We start from the raw sequence: 21,821 nt of genomic DNA, 5'->3' as shown, positions 1-21,821 counted from the left end.
CATCATCCGCGGGCACGGAAGGGGTGATATCTTTTTCTGCGATTGCGGCAAAATCATGAATATTTCCTTCGCTATTGAAGATGTCATCAACGTCTTCCGTGGTCATGGATAGAAATTTATTCCTCGATTGCGATGAGCGGTGACAGTCGGACCTCGGCGCCACGCCACTGACAAAGTGATGCTGGAGAGATTCACTTTTAGAAAGAATCATGTAGACGATGCCAAAGAAGACCATGGGTCTCTGTGGGTAAATTAAGAGTCGGAGGCCAAGAAATACTTGGAAGAGGACACTGACGGGACAATTTTTGAAGGTGTAAAGAAACAGGAGACCAACGGAGTAAGAGGAGCGATAGAGGAGACCTTAAGCTCAATGAGGGTTTAACATGATTAAATCAAGTCAATCGTTTAAGATAATTATTTATGTTTTATTATACAGTAATTTGGAGCATTTGTACTACATTGAATGTCACAACAAACACATCTACAATAAAAACAGGAAATTAACTGTATGTATTATAAAAAAAAAAAAAACGATGTCTATTTTAATACTTGTATTGCTTAATGACAAATAAAGATCTTGAATCTTTAAAAATAAATTTTCACCTATCACATAAAAAAAAGATAAAAAGTTCAAATTCTACTTTATTTAATATTTACAAATAATGTGTTTTACATAGCCACCAAGCCTAACTGCCACAGTCTGCTGTTAAAGTGGTGGCCTCCCTATAGTACTCATTTTTAAAACAAGGTTAAAATTCTACTTTCAGTCTCATAAATCCTACAATATCTTTTAACAGTAATGCAAATTTATTTTTACATATACAGTCTAATGTAAAAAAAATGAACCTCGATATAACAAATTCCTTGATATAAAATTTTTGTTTTAAATCCTCTAGAACTTTTCATAAGACACAATGTATATTTTACCTCAAAATAACAAACAAACCACATCAACGACCTTGATTTATCAAATTTTTCATGATCCCGGCTAAAATAAGACGACACCTCAATATAACGAATTAATCATTGCCAGAACCTCTACATGGCAAATTTAACCTCTACTTAACTAATTGTCTGGGTCTTTCCCCTGATATAATTAAGGTTCTACTTTACAATGTCAACACTGTATAGTAAAGTATTGTAGACTATGCTACTTTAACTGTGGTTTAATTAAATCAAATCCCAACCTATATTGAACGATGCTGGTTCTGAGCCTCGACTTAACGAAATTCTTCAACAAAATACTTGATATAACGAATACTCAGTTCAGTCCCTCCAGATTCGTTATACGGAGGTTGGACTGTACATTGTGGATCTTTCTCATAGAAAGGGGGAAATAATTATTATAAGCGATGTTTTAAAAACTATATACATTGACTTATACAATTGGACTGTGATAATTAAATAATAATGTGAATTGAATTAAAAGTGTGAACTCAAGGTTACTTGAAAGAAAATTCATTAGGTATTGAATTATTATAGCTATGTATAAAGTCTAGACTTTGATTGCTACTCTGAATTAAATTGTTTTCTTTTTTGGTTTCATTTTTAAAGGCACTTAAAAAATAAATGTAATTATGATATGGTTAAAATTTCACTATGGTCATTTTTTCAATTTCTGTGGTTTTTATGACTGGATTTAGCCGTTTCGCTCATAATGTAGTCAGATATCACAGTAGTTAGTTTAGTTTGTTGACTGACCAAATTTTCAATAAGAGAAAACATTTTGGAAAAGTTCTGTTGTTGCATCGCAAGAGATGTTTCGTTGAGGGACTTGATTTGGTTAAGGACCTCTACTATTTCTGTACCACTGGTTGAGGGTACCGAGATGGATTGAGGCATTGAGAATGTTTTAGTCTCTGTTGGTTCACTTTGCATACTCGTTTGACTGGACTGATTGTAACAGTGATCTACTTGAGCATACTCTAACGCATCAAAACTGCAGTCATATTCTGAATCATCATCTTCTTCATCATTTCCAAGTTCTTCTTCGGATTCACAATCCAATTCATTAGGAGTGTTCAAAACAACTTTTGAGAAGATGTTGAACATAGTTTCGTAGAAAAATGGCCTTCTTCCTGTTTTCCCGTGGTATTTAGCGACTTGATAATTAGCAAAAGCTCTCTTCATATTCCGCCATTTCTGAAACAATCTTGATACCTTTTCCTGTTTTGTTTCACCCGGAATGTCAAACCCTTGAGATTGAATATCTTCAAATATTTTCTCCCAAACTTTACTGCCCCTGTCTGGGGGCTTAGTTGCTATGTTCTGATATTTCTCTGTCATCAATCTCAGTAAAAAATCCACTATTTGTAGTGGGATTTCTTTATTTTTAGGTTTTCGATTGGATAATAACTCAGCTGAGCTCGGAGTACCTGTAAAAGAGTTTGGTAAAATCTCAATTAAATGTTTTACATATGATTGTAAAACATGCACATTATGCATAATCTAAAGCAGGTACAAGTGTTGTGTGTTGTTAAAAAACATTGATCGATTATATTTCACAATGCAGCGCAAGTTTTTAAAATTTATTTTTTTTTATAAAACCAAATTTGGCTTCCTATAGTCCTATTGTAACATCAATATGTTCTAAATACATAATAATCCTAAGGAGAAAAACAAACATTCGGTGTGACTTACACTTGGTAATGTTTGAATAAAATAAATTATTCAGCTTCTTCACATTTTTCCTGTATCTTCTGCCTAACATATTAGTCGGTCATTCTCGTTAAATTTAAAAATATAAAACTTTTATTTTTGTCTAACCCATCAATTTTTGTGTATCAGTATTTCCTTTGGTCAGAAGTTTTGTCTAATAGTTCATTTCCATATTTCCCCACAGTTTAAGTGTGCAGAAATTATTTTCCTACATGGTTTACAATAGTGCAAGTGTTAAAATTCATTTACTGACTTAGGCTAGTGGTATGCAATTAATCAATTGAAATAAAAAATATAGCCTACTGTTAATATTTCTTCACAGGCTATTTTGAGGTTAATATGAGGTTTTCCTTTCAAGGTTTTTTATAATCCATAAGAACTCGCCGGCAGAACGAATTGATTAATGATGTAACAAATAATTTCTACAAAAATAAACAAGATTTATTTCTGTCTAACACTTGACATTTTTATGACATGATTCTTGCCTTAGTATTACTAGAAAAACAATCATCTAGGTACTGATTATGTACTTTATCTTATACTCTTATATGAGAAACTAGCTGTGTACCCGTTCTACGCACGGGGATCTTATAATATTCAGTTGAAACCTTCTTATATAACGAACAGCAGTTGGTTTGCATATTTTAAGATATGCTGGCCAAACTATTATACATAGCTTCATTTTATGTTGTTTTTTGTTGTTCCGGATCGGTATGACAATCAATAAAAGGTTAAATTACCTCTGTGTCTGCCGGTCGATCCTATAACGGTAGGCTTACTTTTATTTTTACTATCTGATCTCGTTTGCATGGCTCAATCACGTCCTGGTTGAAGTTCGTTCGCTACGCTCACTCACCTGTATGTTGGAGCTCGTTCGCTGCGCTCACTTTCCTTCAGGTTAGCTCGTTCGCTACGCTCACTTGCCTTCAGGTTAGCTCGTTCGCTACGCTCACTCGCCTCCAGGTTGCAAATTAGCTGTTGTCATAAATGTAAAAGAAATAATAGTGCTAGTGCTGCACCCTGTTGGTAATCCTTGTAACTTTAATGCTATTGAACATCACAGAACAGAACCAACTTGTTTAATTGAAACAGCTGTTAAGATTCAATAATTTCATTTCTCATAAGGTTAACATGGGCTTCCAGAAATTCCACGTCAAAAATCGACAAAAACTTGATTTTCAAGGGTTTACTGTTAAATATCTAACTGTCTCATATTCGATGAAATACGTCTAAAACCATCTCATATATGTATAGTATTTGGAAAATAAGTTTCAGGCGGGACAGTGCTATAGTTATTGAGGAGTAGTTGTAATAAAGTGCGTATTTTAGCGTTACCAAGAGAATGACAGATAGACAGACAGACAGACAGACAGACAGACAGACAGAAATTGAGATAAGGTTTGATTCGGTTTCTCTGACCTATGAAATGTAAAAATAACCAAAAAGTTCATTATTCTAAGCAATGTACAGACAAAACTCTAATTTTATTTATATAGATGTTTGCTTGTATATATATGCTTGCACAAAGATCTTGTAAACAGATTTAACGATTTACTTCAAATGTTGTAAATATCTTATTTCTGGCCAAAAACGTGTTTACTTCTGTTAAAACTGCCAACAAAAATTTAATTGAATTAAAAAAAATTAAATTTAAGGTCTAAAGGGTTTGACATTGGCCTTATGGGTTGCCAAGTAACCATGTTGGTTGAACAAAATAACAAGGAAAAGTAAACAAAAGACTTGTAACATGTGTTTATAACAAGCCATCCAGTCTACTAGCAAATTACAAAATACAGTACAAAGGGGAAAACATCAGTTTGTTACTATTGAGCACAGATTACACTGAAGATTACTCGATATGGGTAAAAATAGTTTCGATCAAATACTGATTATTTTACTTGGCTCTCTCCTACAAAAACAATAGTACAAAGGCAATTTTAAGCAAAGGTTGGTTTTAACAGTGTAATAAATATAATATTTATTTACTTAGACATCTCCAGACTGAGGTCAACATTAGAAGAGGCAAGGGATAAGGGAATCAGATGCCAAAATCTTCCTTAGGGTTCAGTGGCCACTGAGGTAAAATAAGGTACTCTTTAAGTAATAGTAGGCAATAGAAGGTAATATGTAGCTACTGTACTTTAAACCAGTGTGTGTGAATTGACCGCCAATCCCACTTCAAGGCTTTTCTAATTAACACATCGCTGTTTTATTGTAAAACTATCGGATTTAAAATGCATATCGTATAGGCCTGTAATCAGATGAATGAAATAGATGGTCACATGGTATTAGCATAGATAAAACATACTCCCTTAGTAGATTTCTCATCCTAATGGAACAGCTGAAGACAATTTTATTGTTGGTTCTGTACGGTTTATGTAGAGGTCGTGTTTTGTTTACAATTTTTTCCCCGTTAATACAGTCATTTAAAACCTCGTTTAACCAAATAATACGATCTAATCATAAACAATAAATTGTCCCCTAGTTATTTAACCAAACAGTAAAGCACAAATCAAGAAATTAACCCTAAAATAATAGAAACAAAATTTCGTCGACACTAACGCCAAGTGTGGCGTACATGAACTAGACATGAAAAACGAGCTTCAAAATTTACAATGGGATGAGAAGTCTACTTGTGTTGGTTAGTCTATGGTATTAGTTTACAAGATGATTTTCCCTATTAAAACTGCCACAATTTTTCTCTATGCGTGTAAAATAGCTGTTCTGGATTACATTTAAGATATAATTGACCCCCCCGTACAATTATATTCCCGTAAAAAAAAATTCAATCAGCTGTTTTAATTTAAACAAACTGTCAAAAAAGAAAGGTTTATGCAAGTATTAGCTATTATAAACAAGTGATTTTTACCATCGACTGAAAAATAAATTAATGTCTTGTGGATTGTATTAATCAACTAATGGACTGACCAAGAGTCATGTCTAAGGAATATGTCGGCCTTTAGTCAGTAACAAGACTACAAGATCCTCATCCTACACTCATCTCCATTCATACTTGGCTTAAAATACAGAGATGGTCGCCATCTTATATATTAAAAAGTTTGTTTTTTCTTTTCCATGTTCGTTTGGCTCTTCTACCTGACCGATTTTCATGATTGAGGTCTCAAAATGAAGGTGTGAATGCACAGATTTCACTCAATCATCAGCAATTTATCTACAGCCCACTCGGCTTATAGGTAAACAAAATTTGTTCCCCATGTATTTCTTATGGGAGTTAAATTTGGTTTTTTCCCGAGTTCATTTGGCTCTTCTACCTGACCGATTTTGATTATTGAGGTCTCAAATTGAATGTATGCACACACAGATTTCATATCAAGCAACGGCATATGTGTTTATCTACTGTATTACTCAACCAACATAAATTTGATTTACTTTCGAATTCTCACTTTAATTTAAGATGTATTTCACCAGTTATAATTATATAATCCTATATACCTTCAGTGAGAAATACCAGCTTTCATTTATGCTAAAGTTATTCAAATCGGACGAGTTTCAAGCAAACGCAAGGTGAACAACCAACATAAAAATGATTTTTTGTAAGTTTTTGTATGATTAAAAATCAATAGCTCCAGTATTGTTTATGTTTTTATATGTTTTAAACTCAAAATAATCAGTTAATTATAGGCTTTAATTTGAGCTTATGATCATTTGAATCAGTTAAGTTCAAGATACTGTTTTACTCAATCAAAAATCATAAATTTGATTATTTCTCGGATATGATATTTATTTCAACGCTACGGAGCAGCATGGGTCCTCTAGTTTCAATTAAAAGTAATGAAGTATTAAGTATTAAGTATTTCAAGGTTAAAATTATTTCCATCATAATAAATTGAAATTCCACTAAAACTTAAATGTAAATAAAATTTGAGTTTCCTTTATATTAATTTTACAATGGAAACAACCGAGCTATGGCTCCGTACCCAGATACTATACTTTTTACACAATCTAACTGTCTTAATAAACTAGGTAGTTTAAAGGATAGTTGTAAAAAATAAATCTTACTCGGTTGGCTAATTCCAAGAGCATCTCGCCTTCGCCTTTCTTCAATATCAGAAATAATTGATTTACGTAAATCAGGGGTCAACAGTGTTCTAGGAGTTTTCTTTTTCAAAACAGTTGACTCCACTAGTTTCCATTTTTCAGCTAGCACTGATGCTCCTTCTTTTATATTTTTTCCAAATTTCCATCCTTCCTTTGTCATATCCTTGTAAACGTCTTCCCAGATTCTATTTTTGAGAGGGAACGATTTATCTTTCAAGTACTTACTGTACCTCGGAGAGTTGACCAGTGTTGTCAGCAGGACAAGTGCTTTTGCTGGTAAAATGTCTTTGTCAGAACTTTGATCTGAAAACAGTTGACTTGGATTACAAAGTGAACTAAAACAAACAAATACTGCACACTACTTATTGTGGACATTGGACAACAATCATTTTGGTAAGGTTTTATTTTGAAGCATTCGGGCATCAGAAGTGTGCTTAATAAGCTGTATAGTTGCGACACCAAGCAAGAATTGTCATCATCACTGTTAATGATGCCCACTCTCAAACTACTCTAGGACTCTATCACTACAGCTTAGGAAGGATAGGTTTTAAGGATGGCTCGTTATGAAGCCGATCACTTGTAATGAGAGCTCTAACATCACAATGGTGTTCCCCTTGCCCCCCAGTCTTCGGCCAGCAAAGCCACAGCGCCTGCCACTCACTATTCTTACTATCAGCATAGGAAACCCAGTTTTGAGACTTTATTGCAATAAATACAGTAGTTAATAAATTGTTAATAAATTAATTAATAATTATTGAATATAAATACAGCAAATTAGCATATTGGCTTTATACCACTGTGAAGAAATTGAAATGTAGAGTTTTACCCTTGGAGCCTTTGAATTTTCAGCTGTTATTTGCCGGTCCAAAGAGCATGCACATAATGGTACAACAAGGCAGTGTTTCCCAACCTTCTTTTTATGACCTACCACTTTACGAGACAAAAATGTTTTTCATACCACCATTAACACTGATGATGACCGATAACACTGAAGTAGACATCCTGTAAGTGTACACAGGTTGGGAAACACTGCGGCAATCTCCTATGGGTATAATATTTTTCACCTCTCTTTAACCTTGTATTTTCTCGTTCATATGTCTCTGAACTGAACTGTTTAAGTTTAGTGGCAGGAGCCAGTACGCGAACTGACATCACTGTCATAAATTCATAGTGTGACGTGCTACTAACTTGTTGGAATTTATAATCATGTTCCTCATCGCCTTATGGGTCTTAATTTTATAACAGCTGCCATGGGTTTGCTATGTTTATTTAATTGTTGTAAATAAACTTACTTCCACTATGGACTTAAGAACTTTTTTTGGGGTGGGATGGAGCTGGTGTAGTGGTTAGAGCGCGGGACTTTGGTCCCTGAGGTCCCCGGTTCAAATCCTGCCAAATAACCAATGGATTTTGGAAATAGACAATTTGATATGAAGATGGCTCTAAAGTATAAGGGATTGTGGAATTGCATCGAACCACGAAGGACTACTACAGAGACGACACCGCTAACTCTGGATCCAAACAAAGATGAGAGGGCACTCGCCATGCATCTGGCTCCAAAAATACATGTCAGGACGGTCATATCAGTGAAGGAAGCATGGTACATTTTAGCAAAGCAGTATGAAGTCAAGAGCACAAACCGGAAAATATTCTTGTTGGACCCGCTTTTAGATTTAAAGTTGGAAGTATGCAACAGCATGAGTGAGTTGAGTATATTTCTAAATTTCTTTACCTCAATGATCAACTCGCTGACTTAGAGAAACATGTGGATGATGAAATGAAGGCGTTTCTACTTCTAAGAGATTTGCCTGAGTCTTACAACAGGGCATTTAGGATGGCAGTCGAGAGTACAGATAAAGTAGAATATAGTAAAGTACTAGAAAAATTAAATAGCATGGCTGAAAAGGATACCACTGAGTCCTCAGTAGTATTTTCAACTTTTAAAAGCACTACTGGGAAGCCTTTTCTAACAAAATCAAATAATAATGAAGCTAACTCTAATAATAGCTAAAGATGAGGAAGCCTTTTATTCCTACTTGTTACAAATGTAGAAAGGCAGGCCATATGATAAGGGATCGTCCTGAAAATAATCAAGCTAATAGCTCAAAGATAGAGTCAATTTCCAAAATTGGTAAGTCAGATGGTAAAAACAAAAATAAAAAGTTAAGTTGGATAACCGCCCTGAATATAAAGGTAGAACCTGAAAGCTGGTTCTTAGACTCCTGTTGTTCTGACAATCTTTCTAAAAGTAAAGAAAGTTTTCAAACGTTGAACTTGAATGAGGGAGTTAAAGAGGTCACTATCGCTAATAATGTCAAAATTTTACTCTGTGGGTTCTGGGAAAGTTACTGTGAGTGAACCTTAAAAACTTTGGTGAGAGTGATATCAAATGTGACATATGTACCAGATTTGTCTAAAAAATTGCTATCTGTGAGTAAAATAACTAGTTAAGGGTAGGTTTTAGTTTTTGATGACAAAGGATGTAATATTCACATAAAAAATGGGTTTTCAGTAAGAGGTGAACTCTGTGGAACTGGAACAAATACAAACAGACTGTATCGTTTGGACACAGAGAGTAAATGCAACATTGATCCAAATGATGGCAATTTGGCTATGTCTGATCAAGTTGACCGGTCAGTTAGTGTGGAGCGAAATTTATGGCACAGAAGGTTGGGTCACTTGAATAATTTTAGTGTTTTACAAAAGGGGATTGCTTTGGGTGTTGATTTTCCTAGTCAGAAGCCAGAATCGTGCATTCCTTGTCTGGAAGGGGAAACACTTCAGATCTTTCCCAACCACTTCAAGTAAAAGAGAGCTGAGGCAAAACTAGAGTTAATCCATACGGATATCTGTGGGCCTATGAATGTTCAGTCCCTTCAAGGTAATCACTTCATGCTAATATTTATTGATGACGTCACCAACTTGCTCTCAACCGGTGCCGTATCATGTGTTTTGTTACCGTCTGGTCGACCAGTGTTAAATGTTCAGTTTCGTGTTTTTATGTCGTGTCCATGTTATTTATTTACTATTAACTTTTGACGAACTCCACCATGAGGAATATCTAATGACTACTGCTTGACATTCTCCTGACCCGAAGATGTGCTCCTATAGCACAAAACAGCTGCAGTCACTACAAACTACAAAGGATCGTTTTGGACAGTAACAAGGTATTTTAAACCACTATACCTTTAATAAAGAGTATTGCAGACCGCATGGGTGTTGTCAGACAAGGATTTACGTACTTACAACTGCAAAATTACTACAGAAGTAATCTACAGTTACAAACAGCTGGTTATTGCTTTCAAACAATGTTTTTAAACTCTTCCTCAGCAATGTCACTTATCTTGTAAGTGATTAGGCTTACCTGAAAGTTGTATGCGTTTAAGTTCAGCATCCGGCTTCATGTCAACATCCCTTTCTTCCATTTCATTGTTTTCTTCAAGAGTTCTTTTTTTATTATCGTTTTCATCTGGGAAAATGTTATTAAAAGTTTAAAAATGCACAAAGCAAATAACTGTGTAATTTTTTGTATTTTTATAGACGTAAAGGTTAGCTAATAGGTAGCAATAAAGGTACCTAGGTAATAAACGTAGGCATATTAGGAGCATTGTGAAAAAAATAAATTGTGGTGTAGGTTATGGAGGGGAAGTGGATGTGAGAAAATGGGAAATGATTTGCAATTTTGATTCTGATATGGTAGATATAAGAAGCAAAATGATCCATTGTTGATTCATGCACCAAATAATGAATTTAATGCTTCAATTCCCATCATTCACTCATAATCAGCTAAATGCACCTAAATTAAATTATCACTTTTCAATATGGTTTCCAATATGGAAAATATAAGATTATTGAGAGTGTGTTTTACGCAGTAAATAACTTCGTTACTGGTAATTAATTAGTTAGTAATTAATTAGTAATTAGTACTAATTATTTACTTATTAATTTAATTACCTAGCGTTGCAACTAGTTTTGACTTTCTACAATGTCAAGGATGTCAAATGGTGGTCACTTCATATGTTTGAATTTTTTAGATCTAACCATAAAAAAACAGAACTCAGCATTCACTTTCAAAATTTACCGTAAACAAACTGTTACAGACCAAACCATCCGCGCAGACTCTCATCATCCACATTCAATTTGTATAACAGTCGTTAGATCACAAATGGGACTGGATGCATTGCACGGCTGAGCGTGTAAATAGTAAACAAAGGAGTATCTATTTATTTTAATGCTGAGAAGGCTATTCAATTATTGAGAATGATTAGCAAAGGTGACATTTATTAAATAGCAAGATCTAAGACAGTTACAAAAATATTTTGTTTTTACATGGATTATAACATAAAAGAAGTATTTTGTTGATGAACAACAATGAAGACTGGAACTGAAGATAAACGAAGACGTAATGAAGAATAGATTGAAGAATACGATTCCTTCCTTTCCGTTATTCCTTATTCCTCTAAAAAATAAAATGTTTTTATTTAACGCATTGTAGGGTAAAGATCTGTAATGTTAGTAAATAATTTTAAATCAGGCTGAACATTTTATTCACAATTTTGAATTTGTGCATAAGGTTTGTTTGAGGATAAACGAAACAGTTGAGAACAAGTTGACCGTGATATGTTTGGTAGGATAATTAGGGCACTGATAATGAGAAAGGATTCACCTACTGTCCGTATCTTATTTGTTTGGAATCATAAACCTGTCGAATGAAATGAAATTCCATATTTTGTGATTTTATTTAGTTTTACTGTCCAGAATAAGAATTAGGGACAAATCATGTTTCAGTTTTTTAGAATAATATTTAATATTTAAAGAATTTTTAAATACGGCAGACACAACTGAATATGACCTAAAATAAATAAATAGGTAAAGAAAAGGTTTTAGAGTCAAGATGACTTATTTTATAATAATTCGAATAAATTAAACTCTCGTTAATGATCGAGGATGGATGAATCAGTGAATGCTAGGGATGAAAGTTTGAATGAATGGGATTAGCAAAAGGTTAGCGCGTCTGTGGTATGAATGTTCACACTCATTTTCTGTTTTTATTTAATTGCACACTTCACACTTGGTACTTAGGTGGCCCGGGACACACAGGGTACTTCACATTGAACATTGACACTTGTTATTTTTGCAACTTTAAGTACATAAACATTAGGATTTATGCTTCATTTTGTTTCGCCTTAAGCGCACTTTAGGGAATATACAGGGAAAGGAGAGTTTAATGTTAAATTTTGTTCGACATAGGTTTTCTACAATTTTGTGGTTCAGGATTACTAGGTCATATAAGGTTAGTCAAAGTAAGATTTGGGTACTAACAGCATGTGTTTAGGTCAAGAAATGTAATACTTTGCTCTTAAAGGTTCTAAATGAAAATGTCTGACTTTATTTAACAATCAGTTTGCCGTATTTTCCAGAGTGAAAGTTAAGTTGTCTTATCTTGATTGTTGTTGTAACCTGTCATATGTTAGACCGAGCGATAGCAGCGCTCTGTACCCTGGCGGACGGCAACGAGGAAAACTAGAACTATTGCGATTGTTGCCCGCCAAGTAGTTGTAATCCAAACGGACGCTCCTGCGTCGGAAAACTTTGATTTCTTTGAATAACAAAATGTATAAATTATGTTTGGATATATTAAGTGAAAATTTGTAATGTATAGAAGAGCTAAGTGAGTTTATTTGTTTTTTTATAGGCTAGTAAAATTTTAAAAAGCAGGGGAAAATTTTATGCTAGTACCTAGTTTGTTGAGGAAATTTTAAAGCCTATTTTGGTTTAATTTGAATTTACCGCCCTTAGCGCCACCTGCGGTGGCCGAGGTCCACAATATTTATCTGTCCATTGGGTTTAAAATCATAAATTATTGTACTAGTGGGGGTGCTGGCTACAAGTTTGCATGGCTCCTGTGATTATCTAAGTGTTACAATAATTTAGTTAAGGATTATTATATTTATGTGTTAAATGCTTTTTCAGGTGCTATAATTTAATTGAGATACATAATTAACTAAGTTGTACAAGTAATTATTTACTGTAAAGTTTTGTTAACCACGTGTGGTCAGTTAGCCTGTTTGAGTTTGTAATTTCTTGTAACTTGAATAGTAAAACATCAGAAGTGTTTTGAAAGCTATATAAATTTAAAAATGAGGATTATATAATTTTAATATTTAGGTTCTGGACAAATACAATTTTTTATTCAATTTATAGTACCCTAACTCAACTCAATGAATGATTTTTTTGTATTGTACACTTTATAAGTTTAATCCAAATCAATATTTTATACCTTTTATACTTCTTCCAACAGGTCTCTTGTAATATTAATTTATTTTAATTTAAGCTTGTGTAATGATTTTGCAGATGGGAGTCAAATTGTACAGCTAAATCTAGGCTAAACAAGACCCAGCCAACACCTGCTGTATAGAGTAATGTACCAGTCTATATTATTGGGTACTAATAACGGTTACTTCTAGCAAATGTGTAAAGGGTTATTTGGTTTAAGAAAAGTAATAAATTGCTGAACCATAATTCGCTGAGTCATTATTAATTGACTCCCCTCTTTCACTGGTCAACTTGGCGACCCTCTTGGCTCTGATCCGCAAGCTAAAGGAAGTGGATCTAAATTCACATCATAATTATATTCAATTGGCCACCCTCGATCCTGAGAAAAGTCAGTAGCTTTTTGATGGTTCGAAACTGGACCCAGCTGTTCCTGATCATTGGGCTTTAAATAAATGATCCTGGCTAATGAAAAAGCTGATCTTAGTCAGTAACAAAGCTACACAGGTCATCACACACCATTCTACACTCATCCTTCACTCATATTTGGGTTAAAATACGCACCTAAGTGGCGTCCCCATCTTAATGATTGATAATTGATAATTGGAATAACAGCTATGTGCTTACAAAGATTTACACCATAAACTAAGCAACACAAGTAGACTCCTCATCCCATTGTAAATTTTGAAGCTTGTTTTTTGTGTCTAGTTCATGTACGTCCACACTGATCGCTGGGGTAGACAACATTTTGTTTCTATTATAGTAAAGCACAAATCATGAAAATAACCCTAAATATTTTCATGATTTGTGCTTTACTATTTGGTTACATAACTAGGAGACCAGTTATAGTTTATGATTAAATCGTTTTATTTGGTTAAATGAGGTTTTAAATGACTGAAATAACAAGAAACAAATCATAAACAAAACATAACCTCTACAATTGGACGTACAGAACTAACAATAAAATTGGCTTCAGCTGTTCCATAACTTCATCTTGTGTATTGCCTTCCGGATTACTTCATGAATTGTACACAAGAGGTTAAGTTACCTTGATTCTGTCCAAGTAATCCTTAAGTATTACTTAAGACTTAAGGATTACTTGGACAGAATCAAGGTAACTTAACCTGTTCCATAAGGATGACAAATCTACTAAGGGAGTATGATTCATCTATGTTTACACTGAGGAAAGTATAACACTTACGTATTACAGGCACCAGTTTTCCTGGTAAACTGATTTCCTCTCGCTTCATTACAACTTTGATCCCGGATGGTTTCAAAGAAAGATCGTAGAGTGTTCTTATTTCTTCAGTATTTGGTACTGATAAACAATTATCACCTAGAAATAAAAAGAACAAAAAAGAACAAAAAAAAAACATTTATTTTCACAAGTTCATTGTAATATTGGATCACTTGTTTAATAGTAGCCTATTTATTTTATTGTCCTGTTGAAAGCATATGGTTTATGTTTTTGTTGTGATGATTTAAGTTAGTGTGGCATGAAGGTTAAAATGTTCTTTCTTTAAATAGTTTGTTTTATTTTGTGATTATACTACTCTGGCGACGTGGATGTCAAGAAGGAAGCAGAAGAGTGATAGGGAAATTCATGAAGAGTCTCACAATAGAGTTGGAGAGGAAAATGGATAAGTTTGTTTTTGAGAAATACAAGTGTGAAGAAACAGCAGAAGAGTATATGGAACATTTTCAACCTGTCTGTCGGGTGAAAGGGTTGGGGGGTTCAGATGAGCGTAGTAAGGAAGCGCGATAAGACTTACTACTGGCTTATGTGGGAAGTGAACCACTCCAGAAGATGCAAAATTATTTCTTTCTGAAGGACCTTGATTCTTGTTCATATGAAGACTGCATTCTTTACACTTTATGGTCCAAACCAAACTATTTTTGCTGCCAGTTTTGAGTTTGAAAGAGCTGTTTGGTTAGGAATGAAAGTGAGTCCTTCACAGAATATTTCACCTGGTTGAAGAAATTAAGCAAACACTGTCGGTATGGCCAAGGCTTGGATGAACGGACCCGGGATCGTTTCATCGCAGGGGAATTCAATGAACATTACATTACATTACATTACATTATTTGTCATGAGAGCCGAAGCCCCCTGACTACGTACCCGGTACCTGTCGTGAGACTTACCCGGGCCCCATGATGTAGGCCGAAGCTTACGCATCAACCTTTAGCACATCATGGGCGGATGACTTAAGGTCATCAGGCTCGCCGGCTGCCGAAGCAGACCCTTCGGAAAGAGGGTTGCCCCTCAATCCTAACCAGGGATTCCGGCTGCTTGTTTAAGCGTCACTCCATCTGGGTTCCACTAGGTCGGGACCTAGAGGACCATAGTGGAGCGCCCCGACGCATTTAGTGCAAGCAACACTCGGGACCTATCTAATCCCTGACAGGCAAACCCGCCATCAATAGCCAGAAGGAAGGGGACCGTCAGCACGCTGACGGGGGGAACCCCAACCTCCCATTTACACCACTACCCGATCGAGGCCTTACCCAGTTGCTGGGAAACCAGAGATAACCAGAGCGATAGATCCCCAGATACCCCTGGCGGGCTCGGACCCAGCACCCGATCTACTTCGTTTGCCCGTCAGACCCAACATCACTGCCAGGCCATCAGGGTTTCCCAAAAGGAGGCAGGTATAGAAGTGGGACCCACCCGGATGAACCTATCCACCAGAGGTGGCGACACCCTTGACTCAATTGAGGTTCCGGGAAGAACCCCCCACACTCAAGATAACCATACCGTCCGTGCTCAGAGACAGGGATTATTTTGCATAAGTGCCTACAAACCGTTGCCCTCACACTGCGGAAAGTTACGTTGCCCTTGAGTGTCCCCGTGAGCTACGGGTACTTGCCCGTTTTCACCTCCAGGAAAGGTTACTTCCAAAGTCGAGGATTTGCCACACTGAATGCTGGTCGCACACAACAAGCAGGCCGAAGCCCAAAGAACCACAGACACAGGTAGGTTAGAGAATATGATGCACTTCCATCTCTCCTAGAGCTAAACACCCCTCCATCCTGGATAAAGGAATGTCACTGGGACCCAATGCCCAGTCGTCCATGTCTGTGGCCTACTTGAAAATGCCGATACCAACACCGAGCATTTACCTCCCCTTTGGGGGCTAGGTATTTCACCTCCCAGGACGAGGCTACTTCCAAAGTCGAGGATATGCCTCACAAAATGTCAGTCGAACACAACAGGTAGGACGAGCCCGAAGAACTCAGTCACAACCACAAGCTACAGGCAGGTGAAAGATCTATGAACTTAATCAACACTAGCAGAGCTGAACACCCCACCACCCTGAATGGAGGGAATGTCACTGGGTACTCTCACTTTGGGTACAACCCAAAGAGGCTGGCTTGTCCAGTCGTCCATAGCTTGTGGCCTACCTGAAGTGCCGGTTCCAACACCGGGCAATTACCTCCCCTCTGGGAGAGCTAGGGTCCGCGTGGTCGCCCAGGCCACGTACCCACGCAAGCGTGGGCCCCCTGCGGTCAATTCAATGAACAATTTGAAGCGGAAGTAAGGCATTGTTGGCCGGATGGTGTAGAGACCGGTGGCAGCGTAGTCACGGCAGAGAGAGTGTTTCAGCTGGCCAGGTCCATGGAGCTTGCCAGAAACGAGGTGAGTACCAGTTCTACACCGAGTCTCGAAAAATGTCAATTAGGTAGAAACAGTGTCTACTATTTGGGACATAAGATTGATCAAGATGGAATATATCCCAGGAAAGATCAAGTAACGGCATTAAAGGAAGCCAAGACACCAACAAACAAGAAAGAGCTGCAAGCGTTTTTGGGAGCCATTATTGTGAGAAGTTTATCCCTCATCTTCATGGTTCAATATTACATCGATTAACAAGTTCTAAGACTTCCTGGGTGTGGAATCAAGAAGAACAAGAGGAGTTTGACAGAGCGCACAATCTGATTGCGGAAGATGCAACAGTTGTTCCTTACCGAGATGATTTATCCATAACAGTATCCTGTGATGCTTTGGAGGTAGGTGTGGCAGCAATCATTCTCCAAACAGATCACTGTGGTGTAGAACGACCAGTTGCCTTTGCTTCGTGTACTTTGCAGGAATCGGAAATGCGACAATCGTCAATTGACAGGGAAGCACTTGCTTGTGTGGTGGAGTGGTCCACCAGTATCTTTATGGCAGCCATATTACCTTAACTAGTGACCACAAGTCTTTGGAGAGAATTTTTGGTAAACATCGGGATTTGACCAGGACGATGAATAATAGGTTGGTTGGTTTCTATTTTCTTGAACAACCATGACTTCGATATAAAGTATATAGAAGGTATAAACAATGTTTTGGCGGATGTTCTCTCTAGACTGCCCAGCGAGAGTGACCAACCATCAAGAGAAGAGTTGTCTGTAAAACTACTGGTTCAGGAAAAGATAGACGATATGGATCTGAGATCAAAGGATCTGCAAGAAGAAACTAGAAAATATGAGACTTGCAGGCGTGTAATGATGGTTATGGAATCACAATGGCCACAAAAGTTGCCTAATGATCTGTGGCTTTACAACGCCATCTGTCAGTATTCAATTGATTTTAATTTCAAACATATGTTAGCAATTATTGTTAACTAAATATTTAGGCCTACTTTCTTTTAGCGAATTTCCCATATAGGGAATAAGCTATTACCGTAGTACTCATGGTAAGACCTGGACGCGGGACCGATTTTTTTTTTTGTTTTGAGGTCCCTAGAGGCCAAAAACACCATCCATTCAAATTCATATATATATATATATATATATTTATATATTTATATATATATGTGTCCGTCAGCACGATAACTCGAGCAAAAATGATCCGATTTTGATGAAATTTGGTACAAACGTGTAAACGTACGTTTATTTGAACGAGTTCGCGATCCAGCATGATCCGACTATGGGAACGGGGGTTTACGGGGGGTTTTATGGGGTAAAAATAGGTTTTTCCCATTTTTGACCCAAAAAACATAAAATTTAGCAATTTCTTTCCAAACCATTTTGTAGAGCTTCAAAAAACAAATAATTTAGTATATTGAAGCGTTATTATGCGCCTAATGGTTACGGAGAAAATTCCAAAAAATTGTAAATAAAAAATTCCCATGTTATTCTTATGGAGAATAAGTAAACTGTTGTAGTTTGCTTGTTTGTGAACATATTTTGATCAAATTTAGAAAATGTTTTTATTTCTTACCAACAATTCACATTTTACAAAAAAAAAAAAAAACAGTTTTACCCTCTCTGATGCAGCAAACCTAAGTGTTATATTTTTAAGTAGACATTTCAGTGTAAATCCAATCAGTCAAATGGAAATTTGCTTAGTCTGCTGGTTTGCTGTGGCGGGGGTATTTTATTTTTTATCGAATTTCCCATATAGGGAATAAGCTATTACCGTAGTACTCATGGTAAGACCTGGACGCGAGACCGATTTTTTTTCGTTTTGAGGTCCCTAGAGGCCAAAAACACCATCCGTTCAAATTCATATATATATTTATATAGGTACCGTATATATATATATTCTTGAGGAGATCTTGATAGAGTTTATGAAGAATGAAACATGAAACATTGCAAATTTTCGTTTAATACAAACGTTTTCAAGCAAAGAGAAATTAATGAAAAATTTAAAGATTATGAACAAAACAAATAAATATGAACTGTTTACAAATAGTTGAATTTTGAGAACATATGATTGAGTACAGATCAAAGAAAATAATAAAATCAGCCTAAAAGGAAATTAAAATTCAGCTGAATTGAATCACTTTTTTATATATAGGTATATATGTGTCCGTTAGCGCGATAACTCGAGCAAAAATGATCCGATTTTGATGAAATTTGGTACAAACATGTAAACCTACATTTATTCGAACGAGTTCGCGATCCAGCATAATCGGACCATGGGAACAGGGGTTTATGGGGGGTTTTATGGGGTAAAAATGGGTTTTTCCCATTGTTGACCCTAAAAACATAAAATTTTAGAATTTCTTTCCCAAACCATTTTGTAGAGCTTAAAAAAAGAAATAATTTAGTATATTGAAGCATTGTTGTATGCCTAATGGTCACGGAGAAAATTAAAAAAATGCAAATTTAAAATTCCCATGTTATTCTTATGGAGAAAATGAAAACTGTTGTAGTTTACTTGGTTATGGATATATGTTGATCAAATTTGGCAAACTTATTTATTTCATCCTATACTATTGTTGTTTGGTTAAAAAACACTGTTTACCTTCCCCGTGCAGCAAACCTAAGCACTCGTTATATCTAATGTAATTTAAATTGGGAATAAATATGTCTTATTTATGGAAGTATTTTAGTAAATATGTAATCAGACAAGTTGAAATTCGCTTAGTCTGCAGGTTTGCTGCGGCGGGGGTATTTATTTCTTTTGATGTTGTACTTTTTGCCCATACAATAAATCCTCTAAAATGTTAATTGTGTCATTTTATTAATCAATGTAACTTACATCACCACTAACCACGCTGGTGACTAACGACAGGCGTGATAATTGAAGCAACATGGAAGCAAATTCTTCAAGACAAGTCAAAGAAAACTCTCCAAGAAACCTCAACTAAGTTAGGGTACCATACCAACTAGGGTACACAAAAATGTGTATTTTTACTCCATTTCTTGATAACAAATTTATTTAGTCGTTGTTTGAAATTTGTAGTACAAAATCGTTAAACTAGCCATTTTATTGCTTTTGGGTCATAATGTTGTAAAATATACTAGGCCTAATTGAAATATTTTTATATTTCCATGTTGGGAAATAAATTCTAAACATTTTTTATAGGCTATCTTGAATTTTACATGAAAACTTTTTTGGTCATGCAGCAACGTTTTACTTTCAAAATTAGCCTAAAAAAACCATTTTTTTTTTCTACCTAGGCCTACAGTTTTTAGACTCCCTCATATCCGGATACCTTTTAACCGGACATCGGTTTAACCGGACTACACTCGGCGGAAATTACATCTCTTTAACCGGGCAATTTTGATCGATATAAGTTATCGATTGTTTCATTCGATATATCATTTGGTTAGTTAGGTAAGGTTAACCTAACCTTACTAACCAAACGATATATCGAATGAAACAAGCGAATAACCGATATTTTCATTCGAATGAGTGTAGGACCTAAAGTAAAGTGCAGCCGATCTCGGTCCCGAGGAGTCCAGATAAGAGGGAGTCTACAGTAATGTCAATATTTAGGCTACTGTTCTATCTTAAATATTTATTCTGTTGCCATTTTCAAATTCTTCATTTCATTACGAACAATTCAAGTACAGTATATGGTTCAATTGGTTTGCTCTTTTGGTTTAGTTTAACTTATATGAATTTTCGAAAATATGACTGCAAAATCCCCCAAAAATGCCTTGCCACTACAGAGTTCGCCCATTGCCAGTTGGAGTTGGAGGGTTAATTGTTTATGATTATTTTACCTGTTTCCCAGCTCCGTGAAAATAAATTATTGACTACTTCTCTATTAAGAGATTGGATCTAAGTTACCAAATCGAGACTTGAAACTTACCATTTGTATGATACAGAAGTAAATTGCCCTCATCGTCAAACACTTCATTTCCTTCTTCATCAGTCATCAGAAGATAGTTATTTGTTTTAAGAACTTCCATTAAATTTGTTGGATCCTGCATATTGAAAAAACAATTAACCTAATTATATTTTGCATACAAAGTAGCCTACCAGTCTTTTTCTAATCAATCTCACCCTCACCTAACCTAAACATAACAACAAACAACTAGAACTAGAACTAAACAAAATTCGAAAAATCATCGAATAACCACATGTCCACATCACATCTACCATCTACCCAACCACAACCAGCACTCCAGCAGTACTGCCACTGCCACCGTAAACCAATGAAAATTCTCCATCTAACTAAGACGATCCCCATTATATCCCCAGCTAAATCTTAAATACTCCAGTCCAATAATAATCCACCAAGCCATAAAAAATATAAAGAAAGTCCCCAATTTTCATCAACCCAACAACCCTCAAAATTCTACAAAAATTATCCCTTTTAACAACCAAACTGTCCCCAAAGTAGGTACTAGGTAGGTGTAAGGCTCTGAGGAGTGGGAATTTTGGAGAGGGATTTTCTCCCTAATACCACAGAAAACATAATAATGTTTTCTGTGCTAATACTTGAATTTGCCCTATTTTGAGGGTAAGATCATTGACTATATAACACAAGTCGACTTCTATTGTATAAAAAACCAATATCCCCGCCGCAGCAAACCTGCCGACTAAGAGGATTTCCATTTGTGGAATAGATTTTTAATTAAACCTATTTAAATAACATTAGGTTTAATGTGTACCTGGGTTTGCTGCTACAAGGAAACTAATAAAGTGTATTTTTTTGTAAAATATTAATAGTTTAGTATAAAATAAATAAATTAGCCAAGTTTATTATTAGTAAATTATTTGTTTTTCTAAGCTCTTTAAAATGGTCTAGAGAGAAATTATTTTAATAACATTAGGTTTAACGAGTACCGGAGTACCTAGGTTTGCTGCTACAAGGAAACTAAAAGAGTGTGTTTTTGAGTAAAATATTGATAGCTTAGTACAAAATAAATAAATTTGCCAAGTTTGATCAAAATATATCCATAAATAAGCAAACTACAACATTTGACAATATTCTCCATAAGAATAACATGGGAACTTTAAATTTAAAGTTTTTTTTATTTTCTCCGTTACTAATAACCGAACAAAAATACTTTTATATACCACTAGCTGTACCCACGGGCTTTGCCCCGTTTTACTTCATAAGTGAGCTCGTTCGCATGGCTCAACCACGTCCTGGTTGAAGTTCATT

General features: G+C 35.6%; 1 protein-coding gene across 1 annotated transcript; it reads right to left on the bottom strand.

Annotated features, from left to right (window-relative positions):
• Positions 1-1,303: 1,303 nt before the first annotated feature.
• Positions 1,304-20,729, bottom strand: LOC129001473 (uncharacterized). The gene is made up of 5 exons (XM_054428770.1): positions 20,520-20,729; positions 14,192-14,326; positions 10,082-10,186; positions 6,679-7,020; positions 1,304-2,375 (listed from the first exon to the last, which is right to left on the bottom strand). The coding sequence occupies exons 1-5, from the start codon at positions 20,638-20,640 to the stop codon at positions 1,612-1,614; spliced, it is 1,467 nt and encodes a 488-aa protein (XP_054284745.1). The 5' UTR covers positions 20,641-20,729; the 3' UTR covers positions 1,304-1,611.
• Between the last annotated feature and the right edge of the window lie 1,092 nt (positions 20,730-21,821).

The sequence above is a fragment of the Macrosteles quadrilineatus genome, unplaced genomic scaffold (assembly GCF_028750875.1).
Source record: "Macrosteles quadrilineatus isolate MER2022 unplaced genomic scaffold, UCM_ALF_1.0 Scaffold_8__2_contigs__length_117827958, whole genome shotgun sequence".
In the NCBI taxonomy this organism is placed as follows: Eukaryota; Metazoa; Arthropoda; class Insecta; order Hemiptera; family Cicadellidae; genus Macrosteles; species Macrosteles quadrilineatus.
Note: the sequence above shows the minus strand (reverse complement) of the source record. Positions and strands in the feature narration are given on the sequence as shown.

Coding starts and splice junctions, on each gene's coding strand:
- LOC129001473 (XM_054428770.1), bottom strand. CDS start 20,640: ATGCAGGATCCAACAAATTTAATGGAAGTTCTTAAAACAAATAACTAT. Junction 14,327..20,519: donor ACTTCTGTATCATACAAATG/GTAAGTTTCAAG, acceptor TTTTATTTCTAG/GTGATAATTGTTTATCAGTA. Junction 2,376..6,678: donor TCTTGGAATTAGCCAACCGA/GTAAGATTTATT, acceptor ACTCTTTTACAG/GTACTCCGAGCTCAGCTGAG.